General features: G+C 35.1%; 2 protein-coding genes across 4 annotated transcripts in view; one reads left to right on the top strand and one right to left on the bottom strand.

Moving 5' to 3' along the window:
• LOC134647393 (proline-rich protein PRCC) overlaps positions 1 to 13,966 on the bottom strand; it is a 432,482-nt gene that overhangs the window by 185,992 nt on the left and 232,524 nt on the right. The window lies entirely within an intron of this gene.
• The window catches only part of LOC134647386 (rho GTPase-activating protein conundrum), a 122,135-nt gene that overhangs the window by 82,750 nt on the left and 25,419 nt on the right, over positions 1 to 13,966 (top strand). The window contains exon 1 of one of the 2 annotated variants that reach the window (XM_063501734.1): positions 10,082 to 10,227. The exons of the other annotated variant lie outside the window; for it this stretch is intronic. Within the exon in view, the coding sequence (XP_063357804.1) occupies positions 10,188 to 10,227 (40 nt within the window). The 5' untranslated portion in view covers positions 10,082 to 10,187. Of the gene's footprint in view, positions 1 to 10,081; positions 10,228 to 13,966 lie in introns of those variants that run through there. 2 annotated transcript variants of the gene reach the window in all.

The raw sequence follows: 13,966 nt of genomic DNA, 5'->3' as shown, positions 1-13,966 counted from the left end.
GTACAGTTATCTGCAATAATATATGACAAGCAAATTATCTAATGGCTCCTCTACACGATGGGCCAGCGCCGGCCACTCCTAGGGACGCAGCCATGCGGTAGAATGAGATAGCAATATCATTTGCTCCCTCTAACGCATAAATGCGTCCCTTGGAGTGGCCGGCGCTGGCCTATCGTGTAGAGGAGCCATAAGCTGTCTGACGATTCTACAAACTACATAAATTGTTTCACCAACCTTTTCGTGCTTTCGAACTGAATCTGTCAACTGTTGTTTTCTATAAATATTACCTATAGATATATTATATCATTATTTAGAATGATTAATTGAAGTAGACATAATCCGTACTTTACCTATACCTACTTATTCATGTATGGAACACGCAGGCTAGTGAAGTTAATAGTTATTTGTACAACAAGAGATCAAAGTTTGATATTTCTTCGAGTGCTTATTTTGAGTCCCGCGCAAGCGAAAGATTCTATACTATAATTAATTTAGAATCTTAAGCGTAGTAAGGGACTCAAAAGCGCACGAGATGTATATAACTTTGATCTCGTGTAGTTCACAAAACTTTTCACCTCAGCAGTGAGAACATATTAGAGAACCCGAAAAATGTATTCCTTCTTCATCACTTACCTATTCACTCATGTTTTCTTAAGATATACCAACAATTAAGTTTTCACCTCAGCAGCTCGAACAAGGGTACTTTGCTACTTAAAAACAGTGAGCAAAATCGCATTTTGCTCACTGAGTGAGCAAAATCACATTTTGCTCATTTTCTCTCACTCACTGTTTTTAAGTAGTAGTTCGAGCTACTGAGGTGAAAAATAAATTAAATAACCGCCGGGCCCGTTTCGGGAAAGGTTGATCTTATAGATATAGTCGCCATCAGATATCTCTGAACACGACTCTATTCTATTGTCAAGACGCTAGAGTGTGTGTTCAGTTATTTTTGACCACCTTAGCAGCTCCGATATATCTAGGTAATTTAATTTTTTACAAGCAGAAACGTCTGCGACCGATGCTATTAAGCTTAGAATAAATTTAAAAGTGGAAAAATTACTGACTTGGGTGAGACTTGAACTCCAGAGGCCGTGAGTTCAAGTCTCACCCAAGACAGTAATTTTTCCACTTTTAAATTTATTCCGATATATCTGATGGCGACTAATGCCTATTTTCCTCTTTTTCAAGTTTCAACATGTATCTACCTACCTATTATGAATCTTTCAACCTTGTTCTTCTTTACCTCTGAAGAAGAAATTGATAACTATAATTACAAGTTACGAACTTTCGTTTGAGTTTCAATGCTTCCACATGCCTGTGTAAAGTGTCATTCTATGGAACTTGCTAACTATGTAAACAAAAGTCACTAGTAAATTCATCATTCAGAGATAATTTCAATATGGCGGTTTGTTTACATATACATAAAGTGCCATTCTATGGAACTTGCTAACTATGTAAACAAAAGTCACTATACCTTGTGCACTCGTATTTGCGTCATTTGACACATGACACTGACAACAGCAATAGAACGTAAAATATCTTGCACATCGAAATTACAAAGGAAGACAATTGCACTGCGAACGTTTACGTTCTACGTCTTTTTTTTTTTAATTTAGGGTTGGCCGGACACCACCGTTAAAAAACGGTAGTCGTCTAAGTAAATCGATATACATTTTTCAGTTTAGGTTGCAAAAATTAAATTAAATTCAATGTTTTATTCATAAAATATACATTTTATACGTCAAATTTTTAAACATTATTAAGTTTAGGTAGCACAAAGCATTATTAAATTGATTATATCTTCTTATTATTATTTATTAACCATATAATTCTATAATTATATAAATTAATTATAATTAATTATAATTCTAGCTTTATTTAAATCTCAAATAAAAATTCATTAAACGTCACAATTCGATACCTCAGTCTAGGTGCCATCCAATCGTAATCGCTTGCTGTGACAGTCGATTTGAGTTAGTTACATATCTATACAACGTCAGTCATAATGTGTCAAATGATGCAAATAAGAATAATTCATAGATGGTAGTATTTCTATAGATGTGGCCTACCGCGTGCCCCCGTAAGGGATAGACATAGATGACGTCACAAACCCGGGGATACCATATAGGTAAAAATTACCCCAATATTATCAAATATTATCAAATATTGGGGTAATTTTAATCAAGTTCGCGAGTTGTTCGCCTAAAGTGTCATTCAATAGAACTTGCTAACTATGTAAACAAACCGCCATACTAAAATTGACACTGAATGTCAAATTACTAGTAACTTTTGTTTACATAGTTCGCAAGTTCTATTGAATGACACTTTACGTAAGACGCAGCGATAAATAAAATATCAATGGGACAATTTTTATTTTTATTTTTTTTATTTTTATTTAGAAAACAAACAGCCTTACAAAAATGACTAAAAATAGGCCTAAAGTTTCATACGTTACTAAGTTGACTATTACAATGAAAACTAAATAGGTTACTTAATTATAAATTACCCGTAGGTATAGTTGTGAGTACAACACGCAAATAAAGTAAGAAAACAATGCAAAATATTTACTTGAAACAATTTTTCAATTACTAGTAAACAAAATATGCCGAACTTTGTTCTTGAAAACGGACAAACTATGAAGAAAAATGTCTATATCATTAAGCGATTCATTATACATATTACAAGTACGCCTAAAGAAAGAATTTTTAGCATAGGTACTGTGTGCCACAGGAAGAAATAGAAAAGGTAGGTTTTCGTAATATGCTTTGAGCATATCCGGCAGTTTTGCGTCGGTGCCCAGTTTCTCCTTCCGGTTGCTAAAATCCATTTAGCACGCGTGCCTGCATCTTGTGGAAATCTGGAGGTAATAAACGAAATATTCATTTTATAATCTGTCCCTCTTATTGCAAAATTAAGAATTAGTGCCTGCAGCATATCATAGAATTAGATTCTCTGAGTCGTGGCAAAACCCCCTATAACGTTAGAAAGAATCCGTAATGCTTAAATAAATATAATTTACATTCTAATTTAAACACAGTTCAATTTTATTGTTCGTATATGTCCAGTTCTACAGCAAAATTATTTATAAAAATGTTATTAAAATACAAAATACCCGAATTTTGGGGTAATTGTTTGCATCACGGGCTGGTATCCCTCGAATAATAGCAATGCGACTAAATTGAATAGGTACACGTTATTAAAAGGGTGACGGCTTACTGTCAATATGCGTACGTAATTTGGTCGGTTAATTTATCAGGAAATATTTATAGGTTAATTTTTTTACCCGAGTTATTATTTACTGTAAATGCTTTTTCTACTCAGATTTTAATTGATATAGATTGTAGGATGCTGTTACTAAGCATGATAATGTGACCGAAGTATAAAATACTGTATTTACCTGTGAAATGTTACGTTGTCCTGTTTTTGCCGGCAGTCACTTGTACAGCGCAAAACTGAGCAATTCACCATATTTGTTGAATTGTTACGTACTACTACATCTACACGAAACACTGATTTCAATATTTTTCCTGATAATCTTTGCAGTGTTCATATGTTTCACACCAATCTGACGTTTACGCATTGTTTGTATCCCACCATAAACTACGGTGGGGAATAAAAAAAATATGAGACTGTGACAAAGACAAACAATAATAGCGCTTTCTCTGCTACTCCTAGTGAAAGATACATAAGACTATCCCGTTCTGTCAGTTATCCCCACCACTCATGCCATGCCCTCGACTATAGTCAATTGACATTCAGAGACAATTTCATCAATATGGCGGTTTGTTTACGCATACATACATAATCGATATTAAACTTTCGTGAGACATATTTTAAACTGTTTATACGACAACGTTAGTGAGTGAAACCGTTGTCGTATAAACAGTTTAATACATACATAGTTAGCAAGTTCCATAGAATGACACTTTATGTCTTATGTATAGAAACAGAGCCATTACCATAAAACGAGGCTCATCCTCGTCAGAATCAAGAATGGCATATGAAGCCTACATACACCATTCCATTGATGTATTCCATTTACATTTGAAAATGGAATCGTTTCCGTATTCCGCGACGCGCGGCGAAATCGAGCACGCGTCGCGAAACCGTCGTACGCGTCGCGCCGAGCGGCATTCTGAATTCAAAAATTTGTTTATGCCATTGACGTACGAGTATATCTAAGGACTGGCCTTACGCGCAGTGAAATCAAAACTGAACTTTGAAGTCGTGAGTCCTATAGGTAATGCACTTATGATTCTCATGAATTTCAAAAACTATTACCATCGGTTTCAACTTGGTTTCAACCTACAATCTCTTCAAACCAGGGAAATGTTATCTAATTCCAACGAAAAAAAATCGACCCCGCAAAACCACGATTGAACAAAGCAAAACTTGAAAAATGGTACTTAGGCATTTTTCCTGGCACAAAATGAGTCCTGGGTGTTTTCTATGTATTTTTTTTGTAGGTAATAATAATAGTCAATCTGTGTAAGAATGTCCTATAATATTTAATATCTGGAAGACCGAGCTTTGCTCGGAAAACATATTATACAAAGTCAAAAATGCCAGTTTTCCAGAGATAAAACCTAGCTAGATCGATTTTTCGCCCCCGAAAACCCCCATATAGCAAATTTAATCCAAATAATAATAGTACATTACTGCAGACGCCGGGAAAGAAGGGCTTGCCGGGTGAGTAGGTATAGCCCGCCGACCGTAGGGAGGCCGGATAGTGATACGAAGCCGGCAAGACCTTTTCACGGCTAGGCATGTATAGTGCTTTTCTCAAACATGCAATGAAATAAAAAAATACACCACTAAAAAAACAAATTTATAATCTTTATAATAAAAATCCAACTTCACAACAAAAGTTTTTTAATTTTCCTTCCAATCCCGCCATAATTGTTTTTTTTACGGAAGTCGTCCGTATTTCGCGTGTGTAGTGTTCGAATAGACCTTATTAGGGCCATTATACACAATCTGATAATAAGAATCTCAATTTCTATAAATAAAATAAATGCAGAGGATTTTAAATATCGTCTATGGTCTCTGGTGACTTACGTATAGACAAAATTTTAAATTTATTCATCAACACATTGAATCATACAGATTCGTATTCTTAATATCAGTACGTTCGTGTATAACAGGCGTTAACACGGATATTTTGGTTCGATAACCATTCATTCACTAAAAATATTAAAAAAAAAAATATAATTCGGCTGTTTAGCCTGTTCATGGACACAGACCCCATGTCGTATGTCGTATGAAATTGCTTTACAGTTCTCTGGAGTTGCTCCGCCCTAAACGTGATACTTCGAAGCCTGATATAACGCCCGGAGCGACGACATTTCATTGCATGTTTGAGAAAAATAAAATAAATAAATATATGTACAAGAATTGCTCGTTTAAAGGTATTAGATTTATTTATTTATAATAATATATCAAGAGATATTTTAAAATTCGAATATTATGGAATAATAACATCAATAAATTGCTCTGATAATTAGCTTAAGATATGCTAATTATATGTTACGATTCATAAGTGCTTGTTGCTAGGCCTCCATGAATAAAGTATATTTTGACTTTGACTTTGAATGTGCCTCCCAGTAACGGTCTCGACCTTATTGGGATCGTATTGTTCTGTTTTTGGGAGTGATATCGTATAAATAGGTGTGATACGTGATCGTTTCATGATTGTTTGTGATTTCTAAAATTACCTGACCATTAGTATATTGAAGAGACAAGTTATGTTATTGTTAAAATGTTGGCTATCAATTATTGGACCTAAGGCCCAAGATACACTTGCAAGTTTTACTTACGTAAGTCCGGACACAGCTATCTAAATTACTACAGGATGAGAGATTAATATCGTTATCTCATTCTAACAAATAGCTTTGACCCTTTTTATCCTTTTGACCTTTTTTATTTATCTACGTACTTAAGTAAAACTTACAAGTGTATCTCAGGCCTAAAACGCAGTCTCAGTCTTTCAACTTACCGTAATATTTTAACTATAAAATGTATAACTATAGATGGTCAAGCAGATCTTGTCAGTAGAAAAAGGCGGCAAATTTGAAAAATGTAATAGGCGTGAAGGGATAATCATCCCATAGAAAACTTGAATTTCGCGCCTTTTTCTACTGACAAGATTTGCTTGACCATCTATATTTACATATATTCATATTATAATGATGTAACTACATAAACAAACATGAATTATCTCAACTTGTCTAGTATCAAATATTAAAAAGCATATCGTTTCTTTCACAATACATTTACCACTACACATACTTAGCATAAGATCTTAATTAGGTACACTAGAACCTACCCTTTTCGCAGAAACCCCATAAACCACAACTTCTCAAAAATGTGACGCTTTGTAAACGCACTTTTAATGATCAATTACTATAGATAACCGTGTCTGAACACGTGTTCGTAGGGAAAAACACGTATGTTCAAAGTAAAGCATATATGTATAAATATCCCACATACTTCATACTAAACAACCTTTTATAACCTTCTTCTTTTAAAAAACAGTCTCCTAACAGCACCACTCTCAACTTTGGACCTTGATTCTTTGAAATACGATTTACATTTGCTTTTTCACTGTGCGGTCTATGGTACATAGACCATAGTTAAATTATTCATCTACCTATTGTGGCAGCATACTGAATGACGTGCATAGCTCACTGATACTTCCTGAATGCGAGATTTTTTACTTTAGCAATGTTGCCACCATTGACACATTTAATTGGCTAATTTTGCATCCTAATACGACGAGATAAGGTCTATCTCTGGTCAATGTATGTTGCTGTTAGTTGTTAGTTGTATTTGCTTTGCGTTTCGCACCTTATAAAGTTAGGTATGTAGCTGCAATGTGTCGTGAATGATGTTTTAGCTTACAAATAGCTTATTTATGTGTGGATGTTGGATGGAGGTTACATTGAACATAATGTACGGACCTAGAGATACTAGATCAGTAAACCCAATTTACATATGATTTAGGTCTGCTAGAGTTTAGGTAAAGGATTAAATTAATTACCTAACCTGAAATTTTGTATATTGTGGTAAATTTGTGGTGAAATAATCCATTCAAAAATATATGTTATTTGCTATCTACAACATGGCCATAAAAACATTTTGTAGGTATAAATGTAATAATAATAAAAAAACATGAATAGGTAATGTACTTCTAACTTATTTTGTAAGTAACTGGTTGGGGGCTACGAAAGCAGATAATACTAATAGCATTGTAATTACGAGTAATACGCCAAATAAATACCTTGTAGATTCATAAAACATTATCTCTACTATTTACATAACTATTCATTATTCTTATTTTGGAAGTAATTTTCTAAATTATAGAAAACTTAGAAGTACTGGAATTGACAGAAAAATCACAGTAATTCTAGCACCTTATCGCAGTGATGTAACAGTAGCGCAAACGTGTCAATTAGTAAAAGTGACAAGTGACAAGCAACCAGCTACATTTGAAGTGTTTCCGATTTATATTTATTTCGGTCCCGTATCTACGTTTGTGCTTATCACGTATCCTACGTAACCCTTACGTAATTCGCCTTACGTTTATCAAGGCTATGGTGTTATGTTACAACCCATAACAACTACTACCAATTAACTTAACAGTAAAATATCTACCTCTCTATCGGTCGAATTTGCAAAAGCGGTAGAGGCAGATAACGAAATAATTTTTCTTGTAGACAGCTGTAATTCCGTCCATCATATAGACAGACTTAAAATCGATTGTTTGTTTATGTTTATGTTTCAGCGATTATATTTCATAAATTCATAAACCAAAAGTTATGATTTTACTCACGAACATTGTTTTTTGTTTCCTTCTTTCAATTATTTACTGCGTTTTAAATCCATAATTCTGATTATGTTCTATGAATTGTAACTGAATCAACTTTTTATTAATAAATCTCGATGTTAACATTCGATTTACTACATTTAAAGAAAAAAAAGCATAAATAAGATAAAAACTGTCAGTCACGAGTACCTTCGACCGATTTATTTTTATAAAATTGCGTCGCAATTGTCACCTGCCTACACTCTATAATTTTTTTATCTGATACGTTTAGAAAAATAAAATACGCACTCAATCGTTCGGACGATATCGCAAAGGACTCTTGTGTTTTGTTTTTGTTGAATCATTTAATGGTTTTAATGATATTCAAATATGAAGTTGTTGAACTCCGTTTTTCCTATCAGTAAGTAGTGTTATTGCTTGTAATGTTCATTTATAAATTAGTGGAAAAATGGTTTTAAAATCACTATGTAACAAAAAACAATATTCTTTTCTTAAATACAAGGTTTATGTTTAATTTTTGTGGAGTCTTTGACTCTTTGTAATAAAGTTATAAAAAAATTCGAAAAAATGTCTAGTAGTTTCACTATCTAGTTAGGTTAGCAAAAAATACAGAAGACTTTTTAACGATGCGTAACACATGCGTTCTATTTTACATCAGTGATAAGTTCTTTCATTTCTTTAGACATTTTTCCTTATCACCCAAATATTTAAGTGCCTTGACAACAGACAATAACTCTAATGACATCGTTTTGACTTCGACCTCATTAGGTAAATATTCCTCAATCTTCGGACACTTGGGTGGGGGTAATGAGAGGACCAATTGTGATTTTTAAGTTAGTACACTTTACCGTCCGACCGTCAGAGGTTCGAATACAGGACCTTTAAAAAAGTTGTTTTAAGTTTCTGGAAAATGGTAAAACTTTTTGGTGAATGTTAAATGTTTTGTGAAGTTTTGTGCTTTTAGTGGAAATAATGGTGGTGTTATTAAGTTTCAAAAATACGGATACATGGTCCAGTCTTCTAATGGATTCAGGTTTGTCATTCAATATTGAATAAGGTAACTTACATAATATCAATATCACACACCAATCTTTATTTTAGAAAAGTTGGCAGTCAAATTTGAATCAATGGTATTAGATAATAGAATTGAATTTGCTTCGTGTAAAATCTTTTAAAATCGAATGACAGAAAACTAAAGCAGCTCTGTAATGTTGTAAGGTAATTTTGTACTAATATTAAGGCCCAAGATACACTTGTAATTTTTACTTACATAATTAGCAAAGCTATTTGTTAGAATGAGATAACGATATTCATCTCTCATTCTGTAGTATAGCCGTGTCCCTACTTACGTAAGGAAAACTTACAAGTGTATCTTGGGCCTAAGACTGTGGTACGCTGGAGGTTAAACCTATACTGTGGTAACTGTGTAGTATGTGTACGACCATGTAAAAATTACAAATTAACTTTGCAGACCGAAAATTAATCGTCAGGACAAAGAGATTTATTTATTCGTTTCTGCTTAATTACTGTGTGTACCTACTCTTTTATTTACAAACACATGAATATGTTATTATTATTACTGAGCCCAGTCACTAGGGAACTGTTTATTAAAATAATAAGAAAACGAAAAGCGTCACTTTACGACCTGTTTATAACTTTATATCATTCCCAGTTTTGAACCAGAAGTGTTTGTTATAAAATTGATATCATACTGCACCGGCCTATAAATAAAGTATAAGAGCATAAACGCGGGCGCACCGGCGCATGCGCGCGGCAGTCAGTCGCGCGCCGCGACGCCGCACTAACTGCTGTTAATCACTAATGACATACAAACACCGTAAATTTTAAGTGTGGCAACATAAAAAAGTTCGTTAAAAAGTTATGTCTTTATGTTTGAAAAAAGCTTGCCCGTAATAACTAATTAAATACTAAAAGTTTTCCCGCCAATAATACATGTGCAATACATATAAGGTTCACGTATACTTATTTTTACACGACTGCCCAAAAAAAAAGTGTTTAAATTATTTTACAATATTCTCAACTAAAAAAAAGCAAAGTGATCAGTTTACATTTTCAAATTTCGAAGTTTTTTCTTTACGTGTTTTTGGCTATTAAGCGCGACTTGCACCATTCTACTAACCCAGGGTTAACCGGTTAAACCTGGAGTTACCATGGTTACCAGTACAATTTGACACTAAGTTAACGGTTTAACCGCTTAACCCCGGGTTAGTAGGTTGGTGCAAGTGGGCCTAAGAAATCCAAGCGGCCAGTGTTTCGATGTTTATTTCTAAATTTAGAAGTTTTGTGTCGTTTAGTATATGGCATCCGTTTTTCCGGCCAGTGAGTGTGTGACTCATGTGTTATGGGTGCAATATGCTGGTTCCACGCCAAATTGGTTATCGGTGAGTTTGAAAATGCAGTACCTACCTGTATGAAATTAGTATGAACTTTTGTACTCAGACTTTAGTATTTTTTAACACTAATTCGCACTCTTTTACGAAAATCTTTGGGCCTTTATTTGATCAATTTTTCTATTTTTCGGAATGAGAAAATACAAATTAGAACCTTAATCTATATATCACGTGACCCATAAATGTCAAAAACGTGCTAATTGAGAATTCATAACATTCATGCTCTGAATAGGCTAGAACATAACTCAATGGAAAACTCCAGATCCATCTTATGTAGTCTGTGCGGTTAGCTCAGATATAGTTTGTCAAAGGACTGTCTCATTTCAAACATAGCCAGAGAGAATCATACTATCTCTTACACTAGTACTAGCACCAAAAAGAAAAGGATGAGTAGGTATAGCTTTTTTTGTTTTTATTTTACTGACTATTTGGTTTGACCAACTATATTAGCTTCTACGGGTACTTAAACCTAGTAGGATGACTCCTCGATCGTAAACGATAGTGAATGGGCCGTGTGATTGTAAACAGTCGTTAAACGGGTAACGGGTGCGCCGCGGCTTCAGGAAGTTTACGTGCACATGTCAACACATCCCGCGTTTTCTTCAACAAGCGTGTTTTGACTTCCCATGCTGGCAACCTAACCTAGTGGGAGTCGCTACTAATGCGACTTTACGCAAGGGTGTTCTATTTTATTTCCAACTAGCAACCCATTCCGGATTCGCACGGGTTTAGGGTTTGCAATCCGGATCCGAAATGTATGAAATTATCCGGATCCGCGGATCTTCCCATACATTTCGGATCCGTCGTGCAAACCTTACACGGGTTACACAAAACCTTAAAAAATTATACACCTAAACCTTCCTCATGAATCACTCTATTGATAGGTGAAAACCGCATGAAAATCCATCCAGTAATTTCTGAGTTTATCGCGAACATACAGACAGACACGGCGGGGGACTTTGTTTTACAATATGTAGTGATACAATACAAATACTCTTACCTGTACCAATTATCGTCCACGTGTTTTAAAGAAAATTATACTAGAAAAATATAATCAAGGGTTGACTGATAAAGACCGCTTACCGATACCGATAAGACCCCTATGCTTACAAAACTCTTTTGCTAATCTTTGTGTTGTTTTTCTTAATGGATTAAGTTTGTGTTAATTGTTATTTCTTTTACGCAAGCGGTAACATTTAAATTTAAATAGACTGATTTAAAAAAGGACTTAAAGACTCACTACTACTGGTACTTATTCATGGTATTTTTAGTTTAACGCGATAACAACTCGATAACGCATCAAAATTGTTAATAAAAATAGAATATTTTTCGTAAGCATTAGTTTGTTTGTTTCCGTGTTTTCAGATCAACTGTGTTGCTAACTTGCTACCTGCTAGTTACTGACGTAGTATAAAATCACATGAGCTCTCGAGAGCGCAGATAATGGCGCAAACAAATAGATTTGTGAGATTTGGACTTAGCCTTGGGAAGAGTCAACACGAGTAAGCTCCTAATCGTTTGTAAATACGCTATTTAAAGTAAATAAAATCGGTGTATGCTGTGTACGAAATTATTTTAGATTATTAAATAAATAAATAAATATTATAGGACATTTTCATTCATTTCCTCTTCACTTCCTCATTTGGTATAAGGAACTACTAATTTTTATGCCACAACCTTGAGCGCATCAGGTGTCAGTCTGTCTATGATAACTACTGCATAATAGATGGAAATAAGTGCATATATTTGCATCTTTTATGAACGTTAGCTGATGTAGGTAGGTACCTAGTGGTGATGAACGTCACAAGATTTTTCCACCATCGGTTTTTCTGTGACTTCAGACCCTGGTGTCCCACTTTTCATATAAACTTTTATCTTTAAAATGTATTCAACCCGAACTTCTTCCTCCTGCCCTTATCCCACGTTATGTGGGGTCGGCACAACATGTTTTTCTCTTCCATTCTTCTCTATCTTGCGTAACCTCACTCCTTTCTTTCTCATATCCTCTTTCGCACAATCCATCCATCGTTTTTTGGGTCTACTATCCGCTCTCCGTCCATCAAGTATATTTGAGGTGCCAATCTTCTAAATTATAGTCCTTAGTAGTGTACTTCTAAGTTATAGTGTAGTGTAGTAGTAGTGGTACTTTTTTAATTAACCCTAAATAAGGTCTTAGACAAACAGTAAGCTTATATTATTAGTAATAAACTTGCGCGGATTATCCAAGCATCTATCTTTAATACCACTTCAGATTGTCCGTCGTCCTTCTATTAAGCCAATTGCTGCGTAATGTATGGAAGCGTTTATATTTACATTAATTAAGCGTCTCGGCCAATCAAACATCTGCTGATGTATGCGTCTAAGTATTTCCATAGACACATGTAAGTACAGTCACCATCAGATATATCGGATCTGCTAAGGCGCTCGCAAATATCTGAACACGCCTCTATTGTCAAGGTGTTAGAGTGCGTGTTCACATATTTATGAGCTCATCGGCCGCTCCGATATATCTGATGGCGACCGCGTGCTCGCAGATGTCGCGTACTAAGTGTAGCCTCAAGTGATCTGAGGTTTACGTGTTTGAATAATGGTTTTCCTTATGGTTGTTAAACTAATGGATATGGTAGGAATTCTTTAGTGCTGATGTCGGTTTAGACTTTAGAGCAATAAAAATCTTTACAATGAGTTGATATACCATGAAAATGTAATGCATGACAACTGCAGCTGCATTTTCAAAGTGAACATTGTCTTTGTGATATTTTACAGAACATTCTGGAAACCTTCCATATCTTCCGCGCATCCGTAAGCAAGCTTTTCGATTTGTTTTGTTTTCTTGGCTCAACTTCCTGCCTCGAACTGACGAACAGCTACCTAACTACCTAAACTCTAGAGTAATCTGTTATCCGCAGTATTTCCGGACCGATACGACCTTCAAGAAAAGAGCGTACCTACACCACTCCTCTCTTAAGGGGCCCTCTGATTATCAGTCCGCCGGACGACATCAGCCTGTCAGTTAGAACAAAAAGTTGACAGTTCCGAACAACTGACAGGCTGTTATCGTCCGGCGGACTGATAATAAGGCGAAAAATCCTGCGTTAAAATCTCAAAAATCGAGGTTTCGCACTCGACTGTTTCCTCCTCCAAAACTTAACCAATCGTAACCAAATTTGGAAATCTAAATGATTATGAAATTATCTGTGTCGGACCGTTTTGCTTTTTTGGCTAATTAATATCAGTTTTGAATACCACGCCTCTCATTGCGGCATAGTCAATTAGGCCATTTTGGCCATTTGGCCAAAGCAAAACGGTCCGACACAGATATTGACAATATTAATCTGTGTTAAAAAAATCATTGCTCTAGCTTCAAACCCCACGGAGGAAACAGTCGAGTACGTTTGTATGGAGAAATGACCACTCCTGTTGCCTCTTAAACGCTCATTCCCTTCTGGTATTGCAGACCGGTGTTATTGCTTACCATTAAGCGATTCGACTAAGTATATCGTAAAAATAAATAAAAAATATTCCACCATACGCTATATCACGTGCTTTTCTAAATAGACTGAATCTACAATAACACGCATTTGAAGCAAAGTGGTCTATTTCAGTCGCGGATGCGGTGAGTATTTTCGGAAAGGAAGTAACGTCCGGAATAACGTTCTTAATGACTTTCGGTAGTCCTTTTCAGTTTCGTTTTTCGGTACCAAAATTACCTGTACTTGTCGCTCAGTAT

This window comes from Cydia amplana, chromosome 4 (genome assembly GCF_948474715.1).
Source record: "Cydia amplana chromosome 4, ilCydAmpl1.1, whole genome shotgun sequence".
NCBI lineage: Eukaryota > Metazoa > Arthropoda > Insecta > Lepidoptera > Tortricidae > Cydia > Cydia amplana.
Note: the sequence above shows the minus strand (reverse complement) of the source record. Positions and strands in the feature narration are given on the sequence as shown.